Genomic DNA, 21,292 nt, shown 5'->3' on the forward strand with positions numbered 1-21,292 from the left:
ACTGGTGAAGGCCTAATTGTATTATAAAAGCATATTCCTGCACAGTACTGTAACAGTGAGACATAATCATGTTCTAAAGGAGATGCTAAACTCCTATGAAAAAAACTATCATTATTTCAAATGCACATGCTTCAACTTCAGATTTGTTCTGAAGTTATAATTTATGTCTTCTCCACGTATGTGTTTACTTGTGAACTAAATAACACACAGTACTTCAAATATTATTTTAATGTTTGACAAAACAGTAATTTCCCAGTGTCTTTTGACACCAGCCCATAGTCACTTTACTCCAGTTGCCTCTAATTTTTTTTTTTTAAATAACTGTTATTTGTGAATTAAGATCTGATCAGGAACCATATATTCTTACTGGATTTTTTTTTTTTTTTCATGAAAAGCCTAGGTTCCAACTCCAAAAAGCTGGGCTTGGCCCACCACCCACAATACACGAAATTACAGAGGCATAATGGGAAAAAGCAGAGAGAGAAGATTGGCCACATTAGGAAGAGGAAGGAATAAGGGGGTGTAAATGACCCAAGTCTGTCTCAGGGTGCTGTTATGGGGTCTAGGCTTAAGCCGAGGGCAGGAAGCATGCATAATGGCACTGTTTTAGTGAGATGGGGTCCCAAAATTGTTATGCTCTAGGTCTAATCTGTCCTGCAAGGTGGTCTGATAGATTGTTACCTTGTTTATGTGTTAATCCCTGAGGGTGCCACATCACCCCGACACAGGTTTTCCTCTTCCTGGAGTCAAAGGTGAGTTGAGACAATGGTTAAGGACAATAACTTCCCTCTGTGCTGTTTGCCAAAGGGACAGAGAAGCTGGGCTTTCTTTATGGTTTTAGTTATCTTGTAAACCCAAGAGAGGAACAGGGCTTTTTAGCAAAAACAGCTTCTCAGTGCTTCAATACTATGATGGTTGTATCTATCAAAACCCTTTAACAGGCACCCCCTCTATAGCAGTGGCTTTCAAAGGAGATGGGACCTGTTTGCAGAGTATCCCACATCCGGATTTATCTGGTTACTTTTCCAGAATTTAACTAGTTTATCTTTGCTATTTCCTTTAACTTGGAAATTCTGTAAATAGTTTTTGTCATGAATACACCATATAGTAACACTATGTGATGGCTATTACTGATTTTCAACTGACTTCATCTGAAATGAACTAAACCCAAGGGGCTGAGTACCATGAGATAGTTTTCTTAATTAAAACATGTGAGGTGGGAGGATCCATCTCTAATCTGGTCCACACCTTATGGTGGCAGCCTATATAAAGGACATCCATGAAAGAAGGGCGTTTTTGCTCTGTGTCTGCTTGTCCTCTCTCTCACTTGCAAGTCCATTCCTTCCCTGGCATCAGAGCTTCCTACTTTGGGATTCTAGTGTATACTCAAGACCAGCTGAGCATCCAGCCTTGTGGGCTGAAAAACTACTGGATTCTTGGACTTCTGTTGGTAGACAGCCATTGGTGGACTAACTGGACCACAGCCTGTAAGTCATACATACAAACATATGAATATATATATATATATATATACATATATATATATATATAAATTCTCTTTATATATAATATACAAATAAATTTTTATATTCAAATAAATCCCCTTTACATGTGCGCACACACACTCACATTCACATTCACACACACACAGACATTTCATTCTATCTGTTCTGCTCTTCTAGAGAATCTGACTAATTACATACTAGTTTACTTCATTTTATAGTACAGCAAGGGGCATGTGACTGACTTTCCCTCTTCTCTGATGTGTCTGGGATGGTATTCATTGCTGCTCTAATGATCCTGATGAAGGCTATTATTGAAGATGCAGGACAATATTCTGGATGCCTTCCCTTGACGAATTTTAATAAATTATTCTCTCATTATGGCGGATAAAATCTTTTCTTTCATTTTCTTAAAACCGTAGTTTGTGTGTGTTTTATTTATCTTTTTGATCACTTTTGTTTCCAAAGTTATTCTAAATTTGGCTGGAGGAAGCTCTTCAGCAGAACTGTAGAGCTGGAAGAATCAGCTATGTCAAGTCCCTATTTAGTGGAAGAGGAAACTGAGGCTCAGCTGTTTGGGACACATTGTCATTGCTGACTAACAGTAGGTCAAGGCCTAGAATCCGCGTCTTGTGAGGCCTCACCTGTGGTGACCCCTACAATTCTAAAAGAGGCAGCAGGAAATCTTGGCTTTCAACCCCTTCCTAATAATACTGAAAGTCAGAGAATGTGGACCAAGTTTTGCCACTATACTTACTAAAAGTCACTACAGAGATGGATGAGTGGTTAAGGTCATTGTCTGCTCTTGGAGAGGATCAGGTTCAGGTAGGTCCCAGTACATGGTGGCTTTCAATCCTCTAATTCCAGATCCAGGATATCTGACACTCCTTCCTGAACTTGCAGGCACCAAGCATGTATGTAGTGTACATACATACATACATACACACATCCAAAATATTATACATATAAAATAAATTTTTTAAGAATAAAAGTCACTGTTGGATCATAAATTGAGGGATCCATTATGTACTTGGTTAGGAACAACTCTGAATGAAAAAAAAAAAGCCATTGTAGGCTAAGTATGTGATCAGCTTCAGAGGAGAGTTTGACACCTGCAGTTTGGTATGTTTATCTAGAATCTGTCCGGAGATCACATTTTACATGACCTATACAGCTTTGAAAACTCAGAATTCCTTGACAGAAATTACACATACACATTTGAGTTACATGCTTATCTTAAACTACTGCAGATATTAGAGCTTATTGCTCCCACTGTGGTGCAGCAGTCTTTAATAGTATCTTAGTTGGGGTTTCTATGGCTGTGATAAAACACCATGACCAAAAGCAAGTTGGGGAGGAAATATTTGGCTTACACTTATAACATCTTACTCCATCAATGAAGGAAGGCAGGACAGGAACTCCTAACAGGGCAGAAACCTGAAGGCAGGAGCTGATGGAGAGGCCATAGAAGAATGCTGTTTGCTGTCTTGCTTGCTAAGCTGGCTCAGTGTGCTTTCTTAGGGAACCTAGGACCACCAGCCCAGGGGTGACCCTACCCACAATGGACTGGGCCCTTCCCCATCAATTACTAATTAAGAAAATGCCCTACAGGCTTGTTTGCAGCCCAACCATATGGAGGTGTTTTCTGAATTGCGGTTTCTTCCTCTCAGAGGACTATAGCTTGTGTCAAGTTGACCTAAAACTAGCCAGCACAGTAGTACTGGAGGCTCCTCACACTTGACTCTGCCCCTTCCAGTTCAGCTCCTACCTCCCTCCATTTATTACATATTCACGGTGCTGCCCAGCATGGAAGTAGTCAAGGGAAGGAGCTGTAAGATAGCTAGAAACAAGGAATTTTAGGGAGTGTTTCACAAAGACATCTTGCACTGAAGGTGATGGTGGTCATGTAGGAACAGCTGAACAACAAGAAAATGGAAGTGGTGGGGGTCCAGCTCAGACATCAACTCTCCTGGCACCAGAACTCAAGATTTTCTAAGTTCTGTCTCTAAGACTGGAAAAAACAAGGGAAAGAAAATGGTAGATCAATAGCTTTTCTGCTCTAAATGAGATCTGTAGGCCTTTTAATTTGAAAACTAAAACCAATGATGACCAAGTTTGTTAAAAATGTTTTGAAGGCTTTAAGATGACTGCTTGAAATATGGGAATCCCTTTCATATCATTAATTATTAACTGTAAATGTTTACTGTAATGGTACGTATTTGCATAATTCACTTGTGATGAGTCGTATGAAAAATGGTCTTTTTTTTGTAGGTTGAAAATGGTCCAATGTTGGCAATTTCATGGGATTTAACTCAAAGGAAAAACAATTACATCTGTGTGGGTTTTGTGCCCTTGATTTTTCTTTTGTAAGTAAGCTTTCAACCTGATTTAAAGCCTCAGATGTTGGAAAGGCTTCTACTTAAGTTAGACTCCACAGGAAGTGGTTAATGACTGAAAAAAATCAATTTTAAGGAAATGCTGTTTGTGTAGCAGAGACAGCAGTGAATACAAGCTACAGAAGAGTGGGATGTTCCATAGAGCCTTGACTGCGGGTACTGTTCAGAGTGAGAGCAGATGCAGAGAGAGCAGACTCCATCTAAAGCCAAATAGATGTTCTGTTGTAAATATCTGCAGCATTTCTACCATAAAGATAGACAGTTCAGAGATGATGCTGCACGTTTTCATAATCTTACAGCTAACACACTTGCTTGTCTAAATCACTACGATGAACTCACTAGAGTGCTTGTGAGAAGGTACATTTGAACCAACAGTTTAAAGAGACTAGTCACTGTTAGTTGTCTTCCTTCTGGGGCCATGACCACTCATCACATTGCAGGCCATATGGCCAGAATGCCCAAGAGAGGAGTCTTCAAGGACACACTCAAATGATGCAAAGACCTTTCATGGGGTACCATCTTTCTTAAAGTTTTCTTTACTGTGATACTGGAGACCAAGCCTTTCTTATGAGAACACTTGGAGACCATTGGAAATCTAAACTATAGAATCTTAGCAACCTGCATCCTGAAGTTTCTGTTTACCCCTATCCCAGTGGATTTATTTGGTTTCTCATCCCTTCTTCAGTCCTTTGCACATAATTAAATCAACAAATTGTTACTTTCCTTTTCACCTGTACTGGGAAGAAGAACTGATTGATTGACTTGTGTGGACATGGTACCGAAAGTATGTGCTGAGAACTTTCAGGAGCAGATTCAGGCTGCCCAAGATAGCATGTTCATTCCATTGTGAAATGAGTTTGATGAGGATTTTGTCATTATACAACAGAATAAAGGCATAAGCCAAGAAGCTTTTCCAGTTCATTGGTGGGAACATCAGATGGGCCAGTTACAGCAAAGTGGGGAACCCTTTGCTATAGACTCAGATGCTGATGACATTTATGTTCTGGGTTAGTGGAAGCTAGTCATCTGCAGAGTTAATATGTTCTAACAGGTTTCACCTGATCGTCATATGGATGTTAGGTTAGATGCAGAGGTGGGCAAGGTGTGGGTATTGAGGGAGCTAAAGACAGTGCAGATAATTTGGCTCTAGATCTATGACATTCCAGCTCTCTACCTTCAAGAAGTTCTAATCAATCATGCAGCCTTGTAGAGCCATTAATAAAGGTTTGGCTTTTACTTTCCTGGGGGCTTGAGTTCACATTACCTTTTGCAAAATTTGATAAAGGTTAAATACATGATAGAGTGGCCTGAAAGTTGACCCTACCCACTAATGACATATCCTAAAATTTGTTACAAAAGCACCTTATTTTTCCATCTATTTTCAGATTGGTCTTAACCTTGTGATACCCAGTTTCTTCAACTCAACAGTCTTGAGTACTGAGTGTCTGCTTTGAGGAAGCCAGGGCCTTGTAGACTTGCTGGGCAGTGGGTGATGGAGTAGCCAATGTTAGGGCTCTCTGCAGATGCCTTTGGCTTTTATTAGCTAATAGAGTGCTGTGGGATGTTGTTCTGTATGCTGTGAATATGTGTTGCTCTGATTGGTTAATAAATAAAATGCTGATTGGCCAGTAGCCAGGCAGGAAGTATAAGTGGGGTGAGCAGATGAGGAGAATTCTGGGAAGAGGAAGGGCTCAGTCAGGAGTCACCAGCTGACACAGAGGAAGCAAGATGTCAAGGCAGAACTGAGGGAAGGTATCAAGCCACGTGGCTAAACATAGATAAGAATTATGGGTTAATTTAAGTGTAAGAGCTAGTCAGTAATAAGCCTGAGCTAATGGCCAAGTAGTTATAGTTAATATAAGTTTCTGAGTGATTATTTTATAATGGGCCATGGGATTGCAGGGGTCTGGTGGGACTGGAGAAACCTTCCGACTACAGTAGAGTGCAATCATGCTACTTAAAGTCTAAGCCTTGGTGTTCATATCTTTTCCAGAGGAGAGTTTCTACTCAGCTTTGCTAGTGTTAATTCCCTCCCACAGGTCTCATTTCTTCTGAAGTGTTTGTTTGCCTGTAATCAAATACTGGTTTGGTTTCATCTTGAGACGTAATCTTGCTATATAGTCTTGTTGGTTTGTAGCTCAGTGTGTAAACCAAGGCTGGACTTGAACTTGGGGCATTCCTCCTTCTTCTGTCTCCTGAGAGCCAATGCTCAGATAACAGACAAGCACCATCATGCCTGGCCAGAGGAATGGTTAGTTTTTGAGGAAAACATTTTTGGAGTTATGTGTCTGTCTGAAGGGTGCATGAGGTGGAGTGTCTCATTTCAGTGTGAAGTGAACCAGAAGGAATGCACAGACTTCTACATCTCCAAAATGTGTTCTCCAAGGATCAGATTCGGACCTTTGGGCTGCTGCATTCAGCAGTCTCTGAGCTTCCTCAGTCTTTTTTAAGGTTATTTAGACTACTAGATTTGAAAACTCTATATGTTTTTTATCCTAAGGTAAACATTAAAGGAACAGTCTTGTACTGATGACACAGTATAGTGGGAAAGGGTTCTTGGTGCCAGGTTTGATGATCTGAGTTCAGTCCTCGGGACCCACATGATAGAAGGAAAGTAGTCTTCTGACCTCCACTTGCATCTTGTGGTGCGCATATGTGTGTGTAAATAAGTAAATAAGTAAATGAAACTTTAAAGAATGATAAGAGGAACAGTCTTGGCTCTGCCACTGTTTATGGCTCCCAAAGACATCACTTCTTCATCTGTAAGTTGAGGGCTGGGTTTGTCATTGTAGTTCTTTTTAGCTGTGTTAAGTTTTACTATTTCCAGCTTTTTATTGCTTATTAAATAATTTCTATTTCTTTAGACGTTTGAGTTGTAGTTATTTTTCCCATTAGCAAAATTAATCAATAATCCTCCCTTTGATTTTGATCCTTTTACATATCTCTACTCCAGACAAAGGGAAGGTGCTCCTAGAAAATATTTTCAGGTAGATTGGAAGAAAGCCTACCACAGCTTGAGTGACTGCTGGCTCTCTGAATATCCAGACACAGAAATTCTGATAAATGGGACCCATTAGTGCTGTATCCTCAGGCTCTGCTTTGATACAAGCACCAGGGCTAGGGGTGTACCGTGGATGAAACCCAGGTGAAGTCCTCTGCACTGTCTAAAAGTTGATTTGGAGGACCACGTGTGTAACTCCACCACAAGAGTATCAGAGAAAGAGGTTAAGATCCTCAGTAGCTCAGCCTGATCTTCAGCTACATGTGGAGATGAAGGCCAGCCTGGGGTATGCAGGACCACAGTTCAAAACACACAAACATAAACAAGCGGACCTAGAGTTGGAGACCAGCCTGGGGAACATGAGACCATGCCTCAACACACACATACACAAACATGAATAAATAGATATGTGGAGTTGGAAACCATCTTGAGGTACACGAGGCCACATCTCAAAACACATGCACACATGAATAAATAGAATTGTCCCTTTCCTATTATATATGGCTTCATAAGTACCCACACATTTAGAGAAAATGCCTCACTGACACAGCAAAGTCTACACTTCACAGTTACACACTCAGAGTCTGCACCTTACAATTGACAAGTCTCAGAGTCTATACCTCACAGTTGATACACTCAGAGTCTACACCTCACAGTTTATACTCTCAGAATCTATACCTCACAGTTACACACTCAGAGTCTACACCTCACAATTGACACTATCAGGGTCTGTGCTTCACAGTTGATGCACTCAGAGTCTACACCTCACAGTTGATACACTCAGAGTCTACACCTCACAGTTGACACACTCAGAGTCTACACCTTAGAGTTGATACGCTCAGAGTCTACACCTAACAGTTGATACACTCAGAGTCTACACCTCACAGTTTATACTCTCAGAGTCTACACCTCACAGTTACACACTCAGAGTCTACACCTCACAATTGACACTATCAGAGTCTACACCTCACAGTTGATACACTCAGAATCTACACCTCACAGTTGATACACTCAGAGTCTACACCTCACAGTTGACACACTCAGAGTCTACACCTCACAATTGACACACTCAGAGTCTACACCTTAGAGTTGATAGATCAGGGAGTCATCTTTACCCACTTGATCTTTTGCTCATGGTTTACAGGGCCTTTCCCTGTGCTTCTCACCAGGTTACTTGTCAGAATTCTGTCCCCTACACTCGATTTCCAGATACTGATTTTTAACAAACTATAGGATTCAGTATTTGAAACAACAGCCCTGATGATTCTCATGTGCTTCAAAGCACACATTTTGAGACTCTCTACGTAAAGTATGACCACCAGGCTGCTGGAAAGATTGGCAGGCAAATTTAAATTTTATTTATGAACTGCCTTTTCTGAACGGTAAGCCTACTTCTTTCTTGTGCAAAATAGGGATGGATTTATGATTTTTATGGAAACCAGGTGATGTTCTGGCTGGTGGGCTTGTCTCTCAAGTCGGGAAAAACTCATGCTTTTCATTTTAACCCCCCTGCCGGAGGCTGTGAGGAAGATGGAAGCATAGAGCATGGTCTTCAGAGCTTGTCAGAATTTGAAAGTGGAGCAGTTTAACCCTTTTATGTTGGCTTCTGTGTTGTGGGTTGAAGCTTTTAGACTAAAACAGATTAATCTGGATTTAAAAAATATGGAAACATTTTGTATTAATTTTGCATTTTGTATTAAATAGTTAATATTTTAAAAAATGAAGGTGTGATTAAAAAAGATTCCAAAAGATAAACTGGTTTATTTTAGTAGCTGATTATTACATTGATGCCTTTTCAACATAATTATTGCTATGTAGGGTGAAAAATTTGGACCCTTTGCTGGAGAGAAGCGAATGCCTGAAGACTTGGATGAAAATATGGACTACCGACTCATGTGGGAGGTAAGGTGTGGCTGTTAAACGTCAGAGATGTGTTCCTTTTTGTATGATACTACAGTGTGATAGTGAAGTAAGGCCATTGAATCAACACTGGTCCCAGCTGAGTTTTAGGTACTAAAATGTCTTTGTGTGTGTGTGTGTGTGTGTGTGTGTGTGTGTGTGTGTGTGTGTACATGTGAGTGCAGGTGGCTGTAGAGTTCAGAAGAGGATGTTAGATTCCCTGGAGCCAGAGTTGCACGTGATTATAAACAGCCTGACCCCTGGCAGTGCAGCATGGGCTCTTAGTCATGGAGCCATCTTTCCAGACTTGGAATGTCTTTGTTTTGAAGATCAGCATTAAAAATATTAGACTGCTGCAATAGTCTACTAGACAATTCTTTTAGAGCTCCAAAATTTAACTATTGTCACCAGAAACGATATTTTCTATGGTTAAAGGTGTTTAGATTTCAAAGTAAACATGCACTGAATTTAGAATTGGATTTTGTAAATGAAACTGTGTTTTACTTTTAATCTTTATTTCCTGATTGCAGTTCTAATTGTATGGAAGTGACTTTGCATTCCTGTTCAGTCCACACTTCACACTTAAGCTATACTTACCTTTAGGATGTACATGTAAGGAACTAGGATGTTGTAAACTGTCTTTACCATAGGAGGTTTCTCTTCTGTGGGATTTGCATATGTGAGTGTGTGTTTTATTTATCATGCAAATTTCATATACTACTTTCAATTACTTTTTGACTTCTTGTTATTAGAAGAAGGTCCTAAGGATCAGAACTAGGGAATCAGAAGCTTGGAGATAGTTGAAAGGGCAATTGAAAGACCTCAGCAGCAAGAATTCTATTAGGTGGGCAAGAGCTAAGGCATGTGTAGATGGGTTGAAAGGTAGAGGTTTTTAGTCAGAAAATGTGTTTTTGTTTTGTATTGGTTTGCTTTTGAGATAGGATCTCATGCATCTAAGGCCCACTTGGAACATATAAAAAGAGATGCATTTCACCATGCAGTTGTGGGATAGGAAATGTGTAGGTGTTGTGGTGTTTGAATGAGAATGACCCCCCCCCCCCATTGGATCAAATGTTTGAAGGCTTGGTTCCCAGTTGGTACCACTGTTTGAGTAGGTTTAGGAGGTATGGCCTTGCTGGTGGAAGTGTGTCACGTGGGATGGAATTTGAGGTTTCAAAAACCATGTACTATTTCCAGTTGACTCTCTGCTTCCTGCTTGTTGTACAAGATGTGAGCTCTCAGTTGTTCCTGTTACCATGTCTGCCATCTCCTGCCCCATTTCCCTGCCATGATGGACAGACCCTTTTCCCTCTGGAACTGTAAGCCCTCCTAAACCCTTCCTTCTGTCAGTTGCCTTGGTCACGGTGTTACATCACAGCAATAAAAAGTAACTAACATAAGGTGAGACCCATAGGCTGGGAACTTGAATGAAGGCTAATGCTTGTCTTTAGGTAGATCTGCTTTTGGAAACCTGACATTCTTCTCTTAAAACAATGGGCTGGTGGAGTGAGTGTCCCACATATGTTGGTAGATAATCTTTTGACTTAAAGTGACTTATTGTGCAGAATATCAAGGTTAGTGTTTGGTTCATTCATGTAGTACTACAGCTTCGCTAGTTGACATATAAATTCATCAAAGCATGTTGTCTGCAAGCAAAGCACACCTATGTTCATCTTACTGTTATTGACACTGTTGGTGAGGTGTGCAGTTGTGTGAAAAAGGATTTTTGTTCCAAAAGGTTTTTTGCAACACAAAGGTCAGCAGAAGAAACTAGCCACAGCCTGTACTGTCATCCAAGTGGATGTAATTGATACTGTTAATTTAACAGACAGTTTTAATTGCTTATTTTTATGAACCTAAAATGTTTTTATGGCCTCCACCATGTTTTCATACGGTTTCCATAAGCAGTTCATTCTCTTGCTGTAGGATTTTCAGAAATTAAGTGTTATGTGACAAAGGAACACCCCCACCCAGGAAAACCCTCACAAATTCTTAAAAAATAACAATATTTAACAAGTTGCTAATGGCTTTTGATATTTGTTGTCTCAAGATACAACCCGGGATTTAAGATGCCCACTGCTTCTGAGCATTTCATAGACCTTCAGCTTTTTCCTGTACTGGCAACCAGGATTTAAACGTCTTTCTGTCCTTAGTGCTTCTTGATGGCTTCTGATTTTTACTCTTGTTTTAAGTAAAGTATCTCCCCAGAAGAATGTTGCATTCCTCAGGCTCTCAGCCAGCTGTGGGACCTGAGGGTGGAGCCAGTGCTTGACCACAGATGCTTCCCCTGAACCATTTGGTGGATGTGCCCAGCTGTCTGCATTGTAGCCTTTTTGGCCCTTAATTAGCGGTCCCTTTGCCAGGTGGTTTAGAGTTAGAACTACTCTTCCTTTCATTTTATTTTCTTGGACTCATCCTTAAGACTAAAATACTTCATGTGCCAAAGCTGTCTGTAGTCCTTTGCTTTCAATCTCCACCACCCATTCCTGTGATGCCTTTTTAGGTATTTCCCACCACAGTTCAGTCACCTCTCTCCAACACATCCCTTGACACTGTGTGTGCACTTCACTTTCCACCTGCCGTTGACTGCTATGCAGATGTTCTGAAGGAAGCATTGCAAGTGTCTACTGTGTGAATCTTCCAAGTAGCTCAGATCTGCTGGCCATGGGGTTCCCCTTCCTTTCCCAAAAGACATCTGGCCTTGCTTGCAGGAGTTTGGTGTCAAAACTATCATGTTGAGTCCTTAAACTTTCTGTCTTGTTCTGACTTTTCCAGTAGTGCCATTTGCTCTCAAGCTCTGCATCTGTGCAGAGCTCACAGAGTCTCAGTGTGCCCCTCTGCTCTCCCTGCCCCTCTGCTCTCTCTGCCCCTCTCCTCTCTCTGCCCCTCTCCTCTCCCTGCCCCTCTCCTCTCCCTGCCCCTCTCCTCTCCCTGCCCCTCTGCTCTCTCTGCCCCTCTGCTCTCTGCCCCTCTCCTCTCTCTGCCCCTCTCCTCTCTCTGCCCCTCTCCCCTCCCTGCCCCTCTCCTCTCTCTGCCCCTCTGCTCTCTCTGCCCCTCTCCTCTCTCTGCCCCACTCATGCTGTGCTCATGTTCACCCTCAGCCTTTAAACAACTTACAGTATAGTTGAGTGTCCAGTGTTGATTCCTTATGCACAGAGCAGATGTAACCTTGGTCAGTAACCTTGGGTGGGCCCTCTAGGGAAGGAATATTTTCATTGTGCAGCCAATTAAAAATTCATGTTCAGATTTTCCAAGAATCAAATAAAAACTGGTCAAGTGAAATATCCACATTCTGAGGGTTATTTTATAGGAAAAAACTCTTTTGCTTAGACTCAGGTCAATTTTTTTGTTGTCATATTATCTATCATACTTAATAAATGTGTCAATCCAAGAAACACTAGAAACAAAGTAAATAGACCTTAAATTTTGATTTTGAAAAAGTACCTCTCTTTTATGAGGATTCCAGTTATAAAGCAGTTTAGCTACAAAGTGCTATGAAGCAGTATGTTTCACCTGTGGGAGAGACTGAGTAACCAGAGGTGGAGGACAGAAATCCTGCCTCCTGCCAGCAGTCCCACCAAGCTAACCAGGCCTTGCATCCCTAGACGCTAATTACAGAGGTGAGTAAAGGTTTCTGAAAAGCAGAGGAAGAAGATTTCATCCACATGTTGGGAAAAAGGGGATGTAAAGTGATTTCAAGACCATGGGTTCGTCTTCCTTTTACTGATAGGAACTTTAGATTTAGACAGAGGAAGAATAGGGGCAGTAGCAAGACGTACCCTTAGTTAAGCAGTCTTGGTCATGGTGTGGTTTTGCTCACCATTGTCTCAGCTCAGGTCCTGCAAGGTGGCCCAGTAAATTGTTAAACTGTCAATCATGTCATTCCTAAGAGAACCCATTCTGTGACTCTGATCTGCTGGAGCAGGTAGTCTGCCTACCTTAGATGATTGTTGTCATCTTGGGGTGGTCTGTTCCTGGCATCAAAGACATCTGTGGGTTTACCACACTGTGCCTTCAGCCTAAAATGGAAGAGACAGGCTAGGTAGACAGACACACTAGTGATTTTCATGACCATGCAGGGTCAAAGAAAAAGAGCCTACAAAATGGAGGCAGAAGTGGCAGGTTGTCATTGTGTTTAGTTACCTGTGGGTCTAAGTAAGGACACTTAAAATTTGACATTCTCTTATTTTCCTAAATCCATTGCCTGGAAGAGCAGTGAGGAAAACCTTCCTTTTCTTAAGCCCAAGATCATTGAAATTGCTAGAGTCGTTAATCATTACTGCCTCCACCACCCATATATTATAAAATGCAGCATGTTATACTGCTTTGATTTTACTTATTTTAGTCTGCAGAAAAGAAGTCAATATTATTTTATTATATTTATTATTATAATTAAGTAAATAATGTTTTCAAAATGTTCTTGTCCAAATATTTGAGGTTTGTGGGTATTTTTGTACTGATTGCTGATTTCCTATCATTATGGCATTGTTTTAGAATAATGGTACTGACCTGGTGGTGTGAGCTTCGTGGAATAACTGATGGTCTTCCTATTAATAACAGTATAGACTGCTTTTGGAACTTCATTCTCAGCCTCTAGTTAGCACATTTCTTCATAGTCGGGGTGATCCCTACTTGGTAACTTCTCTGTCGTTGGTTTTACTCCATGAAGAACACACAGGAGCCAGATGAAGAGGAAAATCTCTACATTATTAATGAGTAAGTAATAACTTTTAAGTATGTGGCTCCAGAAAAGTTTACTTAGAGCATGTGACTGAGACCCCGGCTCAGGGTGGGAATGCTGTACTCTTTCTTACATCTTGATCTTAGAACCACCTGTGGCAAGAGTTAAGTCTGCAGAGTGGATTCTGAACGCGTTTCCTAACCATCTTCTTGGAGACTCAGTCCTAGGCTATAACTTGATGGAAGGCACCAAAAGAAGGGAGGAAGGTCTGCTGTTGTGCCCCTTACTCTTCAGGAACTGCACTCAGATAAAGCCAGATTCTTGACTGTGCCTCAGAAAAGAAGTTCAAGACATAGGGAAGCCTCAGAGAGTTTATCAAGATAAAGGATTGTACATACATGACACTGAAGCATGGACATTCAGACAAAGGACATTCTTAGATGCCTCCATAGATGTGTGGCTTTTAAAGGTATGTTGTTCAAAGGGTGAGATTTGCAACAGGTTTAAAGATTAATTAAGCAAGTGTTAAAATTAAGTAAAAAAATACAAGTGGATTTACTTGCCCGGAAGAACAGTAAGGAAGATCGTTCTTAAGGAATTATTGTTGTGCATGAAATGGTTTCATGGTTTTATGAGGTGCTTTCATTAGCTTTAGCGATGAGAGAGGACTCCAAAACTGTTAAATCCAAGGCCACAAACATTCTGGCTCTCTGTAAGCAAGTATAGTTATTTGCTTTTAACGTCTCTGAGATGTGTTTTGGAAGATGAGCACTACCCCTTTTTATCAGCTCTGTTAAAATTTTAGACTCATAGCCTGTTCCATCTACATCCCCTCAATTTTCCCTGTATGTTTTTGTAGAGAGTTGGAGATATAATGACAAATCAGACTGCAAAGTTCCTTTTGCTGGAGAAGGCAGTCATAAGGAAATTTAAACTGTAGAACAGTGCAGTCTAATGCATAACTCAAGTGTCTGCCTCTGAAGTACAGGCTGTAGTGAAGTAAGAGCAGCTCTATCCTGAGTGAGGTAAGGGAGTGGTGTGCTGACTTTTGACCTCTGGTACTGATTTGCTAGTGCTGGTGGAATGCTTGAAATGTGATTGGAAGTAACCAACACCTGGAGGGCTTGATGATGCTTCTGTATTGAAAGAGAAAACTCAAGAGTGCCTTTGAGATACTTGTTTTGGGTAGAATGTAATTGTGATCCTTAGTGATGACTGTTACCTTGACAGGACTTGAATAGTGCAGGAAGCAAGCTTCCAACACCCATGAAGGGTTATTGAGATTAGGTTAGCCTCTGGGCATGTCTTTGAGGGATTACATTGATTGGGTTATTAGAGGTGCCTGGGCTTGGTCCGGTGATACATGGAGAGGAGAGTGGATGAACTCATTTCTTGCTTCTTGTCAATGGACACAATGTAACCCCTTGTCTCAGGGTCCTGCTGCTCCATCTTCCCTACTGCCATGATCTGGAACCTTGAACTGAGAGCCAAAACAAACTCTTTCTCATGTAAGTTGCTTTCAGCAGGCCATTTGATCACCAAAACAGGACAAACAGCCAAACAGCGATGGATTTAATTAGAGAGAGAGTGCGTGGACAGAGATGGGATGATGGGATGGACTCCGTTTCCAATCCTGAAGAGACAGCTTGCTCTGCTGTCTAACTATGATATTTACTTCCAGGTCTTTGCACAGTATATCTAAAATGTAAATATTCATGAATAAATGTTTATTTATATTTAATATTTAATAAAGACATTGAATAAATATATAATCTGTGCTTGTTATTTAGCATTCTTGGAAAATATGTGATTCAGCAGTTAAAAAAACAACTTCCTGATTGCCTCATTGCTTGCTTATGTTGTAGACATCTTTCCTTTTTCATGAAGAGGGGATCTGACTGAAATTCAGTCTGTTGGATATTGAGGCAGACATTTTATTTGTATAGTTTTTTTTTTTTTTCTTCTTCATTGCCCTTGTCTACTGGTTACAGCTGCTCTGCTGTTGGGAACTTGACTCAGTACCAGTTTCCCAATGTGTTTTAGTTTTTGGAAAAAAAAATGTTTTCAACTGTTTGAAATCTTTTTTTTTTTTTTTATTGTTTATAGAAATCCTTTTAGGTGTTTGGAACAAAGAACGTTCTTTATGAAATGTTTTTCTTTTGCAGATGGTAACATTTTTAGGTTCCAAATGGAACCACTTAGGGGAGACATTAGTGGAAAAATACCACCTATGAAGCCTTCAGAATGGTAGAGCTGGTGACACAAATGTTGTAGTGTAGGACACCCCTCCTGACACTGGTTCCTCAACTAAACAGGCAGGCCAGTGAATATTAGTGCCTGCTGGACGTTTTGCATTAGCTGAGGCTGTCCTTTGTCCGCTCTTCCACACTGGCTCCTACCTAAGTACATCCAACTTCTGGCCGTTCAGCTAAACCTCACACAGGATTAGAAGAGTGTTGAAGTGGCTGCATTGTATGATTGAAACAAATAAGCAAGCAGGTTTCTTTATTTGGGGAGTACACCTGTGATCATTATGGTCTGGCCCTGACTTAAAACCCAGCAGGAATTTTTTCTGACACAAGCAGTTGTTTATAATTACAGGAACTTAAACTTGTTAAATAATAAAGAAGACCATGATGTCAGAAAAAAAACCTCAGTTGTTGAGGCCACTGTAGGAATGATTGTCAATCAGCTTAGGGATGATAGCCAATTTCTCCCAATCTCATTTTCCCTTTGGTAGTGACTTAGCCCCATTGCTGGCAGATACCGTGGAAGATTTCATGTTCATGTTAATATACTACATGACAGGTTTATCTGAGTAATTTCGTAAGTACACTAAGACATTATGGTAAAAATTTAGTTAACTCCATAAGAAAATGTTTTCCATAAGAAGCAGTCTTTTGACAGATGAATGTATGCATTTATGGAAAGAAGCACTTTAACAGTATAGTAAAATTGAGGAATTGGTATCAGTTTTACTGTTTATTGCAGAAGTAAAAACAAAAGAGCTTAATAAAATCAGTAGCTATTAGATTTTCTAAATCTTTGTAGATTTCCTGTTACATACTACAAAAGAGCATGGAGTTTACCGAAGTGTGGTGTTAGGAGGATATATTCATTAGCTTTAGTTCTTTCATTAGTTACTTTTCTAGTACTGTGATAAAACATGACCAAAGTAGCTTGTAGAAGGAGGAGTTAATTTGAGTTTACATTTCGGGCTCCATCATGTAGGGAAGTGTGGCCACAGGCGGGCGTAGTGGCTGGAGCAGCAAGTGGAGATCTCGCATCTTATACTGTAAGCACAAAACAGAGAGCGAACTTGAGATGGTACAAGTCTTTGTACTCTTAAAGCCCTCCCCTAAAATCCCCAAACAGCAGCAGGAGCTGGGGATCAAGCATTCAAAGCCCTGCCACTATGGGGCTCTCTTATTAAACTACCACATCTTCTCTTTGACCCCCATTGTCTCATGGCCACATCACAATGCACAATGCATGTAGTCCAACTTTTCAAGTCCTTGTAGTTTTTCAGTCTCAACACTGTTTAAATGTGCAGCGTCTCTGTGAGACTCAAGGCAGTCTCTTACTTGTAACATCTTGTAAAATCTAAAAGTAAATTACATACATCCAACATATAATGGTATAGAATATACATTGCCGTTTAAAAAGGGAGGAATGGCAGCATAGTGAGGACATAGTGTGTAGTCGGAAGATTTCCTGTGTCCCAGTCTGCTGGCAGTTGGGACAAATCTCTCCCACTCACATCCCTCAAGTAAACACACAGAGGCTTGTATTAATTATAACTGCATGGCCATGACTCAAGCTTTTTGCTAGCTAGCTCTTATATCTTAAATTAGCCCATAACTATTAATCTATGTATCACCACATGTTCTGTGGCTTTACCTGTGTCCCATTACATGTTGCTCCTTGGGTGACTGGCTGGCATCTCCCCCTGCCTTCTTCCTGTCTCTCCCTTTGAATTTCCCACCTGCCTCTAAGCTTTCTTGCCATAGGCCAAACGGCTTTATTTATCAACCAATCAGAGCAACACATATTCACAGCGTACAGAAAAACATTCCATCACTTCCCCTTTTCTGTCTAAACAAAAGGAAGGTTTTAACTTTAACCTATTAAAATTACATATAACAAAACAGTTATCAAGCAAGAATTACAGTTATAACTAGTCTGTTTGTATTTTGTAAAACTAAAGAAAAAATTTTCTATCCTGTATTTGTGAGTCTGAGGTTTCATATCTAATTTATCTTTTATCATAACCAAGGACAATTATAATTGTAACTATCTAGTCTTAAACTACATCAAAGACCCCAGAAGAATATAATATTATCTAAGTAAACAGGAAGAGCATTGTAAGCAACTTCCAAAAAATCTAGAATGACAGAGACAGCTGTCTGCCTGGACAGTCATCCAAAGTTCCTCTGCAACATTGGGGCATCCATATTCAGCCCGTAGGCCTAATCTCTCAGTCACTTTTCTCTATGTCCTGTAGAATGTCTAGCAGTTTCTTCTGTGAAACAGGAACCCGAAGGACCATCTCACCTTGCAAAGTTTAGTGGTCACCTTCCTAGGGGTCCTGCTTGTCCAGTTAATACAACATTTTGTCAAGCAGTTAAGGCAAGAACGTTTTGAATGAAAACAAGACTGAAACTTCATGCGAGGCAAAATCCAAATCTTGTAGCACCATATTTTTGTCAGAGGGTTTAGATGGTTCTTGCCTTCAGCTTTGCTGCCTATAACACTTTTCTGTCTTTGACCACTTCCACTTCCTATATTTAGGTTTCCTTGGCATTGTTGGGTCCAGGGAGAATGCACAAAATAATGGGGTCCAAACACAGTCTAAAACCAGAAGCAAAAGTTTATTCCAAAAAAATCACCACTGGGCACAAAAAGCTTATCAGCTAGCTGAGACCACAGCCAGAGTTCGGGATTCTGTAACTGTGGCAACAGGGGCAGGTTTCAAGCCCCTTTTTATGGTAAGGGGGAAAGCATTAGGCATGGACCAAAAAAAAATTTTACATTTCGAAGTTAAACTTTAGAGACAAATTGTTTATTAGGTTTTACAATTTTTCATTAACAAGGTTTTAGAGGGTTTCAGCTAACTGATATTTGTATGTCCCTGCAGTCTTTGTTATGATACAGTGCATGGGAGGCCTTGGCAGGTTGGCCAGTGTGCCCCAGTGGGTGAGGGAGACATGCCATGCAAACGCAGTGGTGGGCGGCATGGCATGGTGGAAAGTTACTTACACCCCAGGCACAGCATCCACATGGAAGTTTATTGTGAAGGGAGGGGAGAAGGAATGGAGGGAAGGAGAGAGGGGAGAGAGAGAGAGAGAGAGAGAGAGAGAGAGAGAGAGAGAGAGAGAGAGAGAGAGAGAGAGAGGAAGGTGGGTGCTCACCTTGTAGGAATGGAGAGAAAAAGAGAGGGAGCAGGAAGGAGGAGGAGTTTTCTATTTAAAGGGGACTTTACATCAGGACACAGGGTGGGCCCCCAAGGGTCGGGGCAAAATGCCAACTTGGTCTTCTCTGACATAGCTAACTGATGTTTGCCCCAAAGCTGTAATGCTTCCTGACAGAGCTGGGTTCCCACAGTAGGGTGAATATGAAACAGTGAAAAGCAGGTTGTCATGGAGAACTCATTAAAAGTTAACCTTGGTTTCGGTAGTGAGTGGTAGGGGGTTACTGAGAATAGCTAACTCTAGTTCTGCAGAGAGCAATCTTTAGTAAAAAACTAATATTTGGGTTGCTGACAGAGCTGCCCATCCTAAAACAAGGAAGGGCCCAGTTAAGGGTTAATTAATTCCTATTTGCTGGCAAAGCCGATAGCTGTCATCTTCCATCTCTTAATCTTACAACTTTCTATTCTTATATTCCTGTCTCATCCCTATATTCCTGGACCCTTCCGCATCTCCAACATCTTGGGGTCTCTAGCGCAATCCAGGCTTCTCTTCCATAGTTTCACCCAATGGCCTCTCAGGGTTTCTTGCCTTCCCAGGGCCTTTCTGGAGGGGATTTCCTGAGGCCTCAGTGGCTCTCTAAAACTGGAGGCAGATTTAACAGCCTCTTTCTTTCATGGCTCTGAAGGTATCACCACGTGGATTATTCTGCCAAGTTTGGCTACCAGCTTGAGATGTACCTTGCCCCTTTCTCGCCACCACATTAGCAGCAGGTTTGGATTACAGTTGCTTCCCAGTAGCCTTAGGCTCTTTCACAAGTCAGAAGCAAGGCTGCCTGGGGTCTTGACTGAGGCCACCACCCCTTTATTTCAATACAGATCTGGCTTCTTCTAAAGTTGCTGATCTTAACAATTAGCCTCAGTTGTCAGCCTTGAGAACATACATACCAGGAACACTATGTAGACTGAGCAGGTTATATTTAGGAATATGTAAGTATGTACATATACATGTGCAATAACAGTTATTGAAAAGAGGCCATTGATTTGAAAGAGAGCAAGGAGGAGTCTGGGAGAGTTTGGAGGGAGAAAAAAGAAGAGAGAAATGTTGTAATCATGCTATAATCACACATTAAAAAAATGTAGCACCATAGCATTAGCTGTGACAGTAAGCTTGTCAGTATTTGTTTTCCTCTCTAAACTGTGTATTTTGTATTTCTTTTGTGCCCTGTTTACTCTTTCTCATTGTGGACCTGCAAAGGAATGATTGTTAATAACACAGCAGAATCAATATTAGGCTGTTTTAAATAAATCTCCACCCAACAAATCGGTCCATTACTTTTTTTTTTTTTTTTTTTTTTTTCGAGACAGGGTTTCTCTGTGTAGCTTTGTGCCTTTCCTGGATCTCGCTCTGTAGACCAGGCTGGCCTTGAACTCACAGAGATCCGCCTGGCTCTGCCTCCCAAGTGCTGGGATTAAAGGCGTGCGCCACCACCGCCTGGCCTGGTCCATTACTTTTAAACTAAACATCAGGCTTGTTTTTAGGACACGAGCAGAAAGACTTCTTTTTTCCCAAATATCACAGAAAAGGTCTCCAGCCCAACTGTTAATATTGCTCCCCTCTGAAAGAAACATTGTGACCTGGGCCTCTAAAGACTATGTTGCTTTCTGCATTATCTTCCAAGAGCCTATGAAGATACCCCATTAATCCCTGCTTACAGCATTCAATCACTTTCCTAGTCCAAAGTCCCAAAGCCTTTCATATTCTTTCAAAAAACAGCCTGGCTAGGTTCTTCTTAGTAATATCCCTGATTCCACCTTCTGTATTAGTTTGTTCGCTCTTGCTCTCTCGTTCTCTCTTGCTCTCTCTCGCTCTATCACTCTCTGTCTCTCTCTTCCTCGCTCCTTCTTTTTTTTAAGAGAGGGCCTCTATGCAGCTCTGGGTGACTTGGAACTCACTATGTAGATGAGGCTGACCTCAAGCTCATGAAGGATCCACCTGCCTCCGCTTAAGTGTTGTGATGAAAGCCAACTAAACCACTTAACCAGGCTGCTTTTCTGTTACTGTGATAAAATAAAACACCATTTCCAAAGCACCTTGTCAAAGGAAGGGCTTATCTGGGTTTCTGCAGTCCAATGAGATAAGATATGACAAGACACGATTCTGTTACTACCATAGTAGGGAAGCTTGGCAGCAAACAGGCATGGTAGCTGGAGCAACAAGTTGAGATCTCACATCTTAAAACCTCTAGCATGAAAGGGGGATGGGGGGACACAAGAGCTAGCAATGGTACAAGTCTTTAAACTCTGATTGCTCACCTTCAGTGACTTACCTCTCCAACACGGCCACACCACCTAAGCCTCCCCAAACAGATTCACCTATCCAAGGCCAAGTATTGAAACAGCAGA

At 41.1% G+C, this 21,292-nt stretch overlaps 1 protein-coding gene across 1 annotated transcript in view; it reads left to right on the forward strand.

The window, feature by feature from the left end:
• Positions 1 to 21,292, forward strand: part of Prdm5 (PR/SET domain 5) — a 170,674-nt gene that overhangs the window by 9,181 nt on the left and 140,201 nt on the right. The window contains exon 2 of the mRNA XM_059257913.1: positions 8,718 to 8,801. Within this exon, the coding sequence (XP_059113896.1) occupies positions 8,718 to 8,801 (84 nt within the window). The remainder of the gene's footprint in view (positions 1 to 8,717; positions 8,802 to 21,292) is intronic.

Source organism: Peromyscus eremicus, chromosome 3 (genome assembly GCF_949786415.1).
Source record: "Peromyscus eremicus chromosome 3, PerEre_H2_v1, whole genome shotgun sequence".
Lineage (NCBI taxonomy): Eukaryota > Metazoa > Chordata > Mammalia > Rodentia > Cricetidae > Peromyscus > Peromyscus eremicus.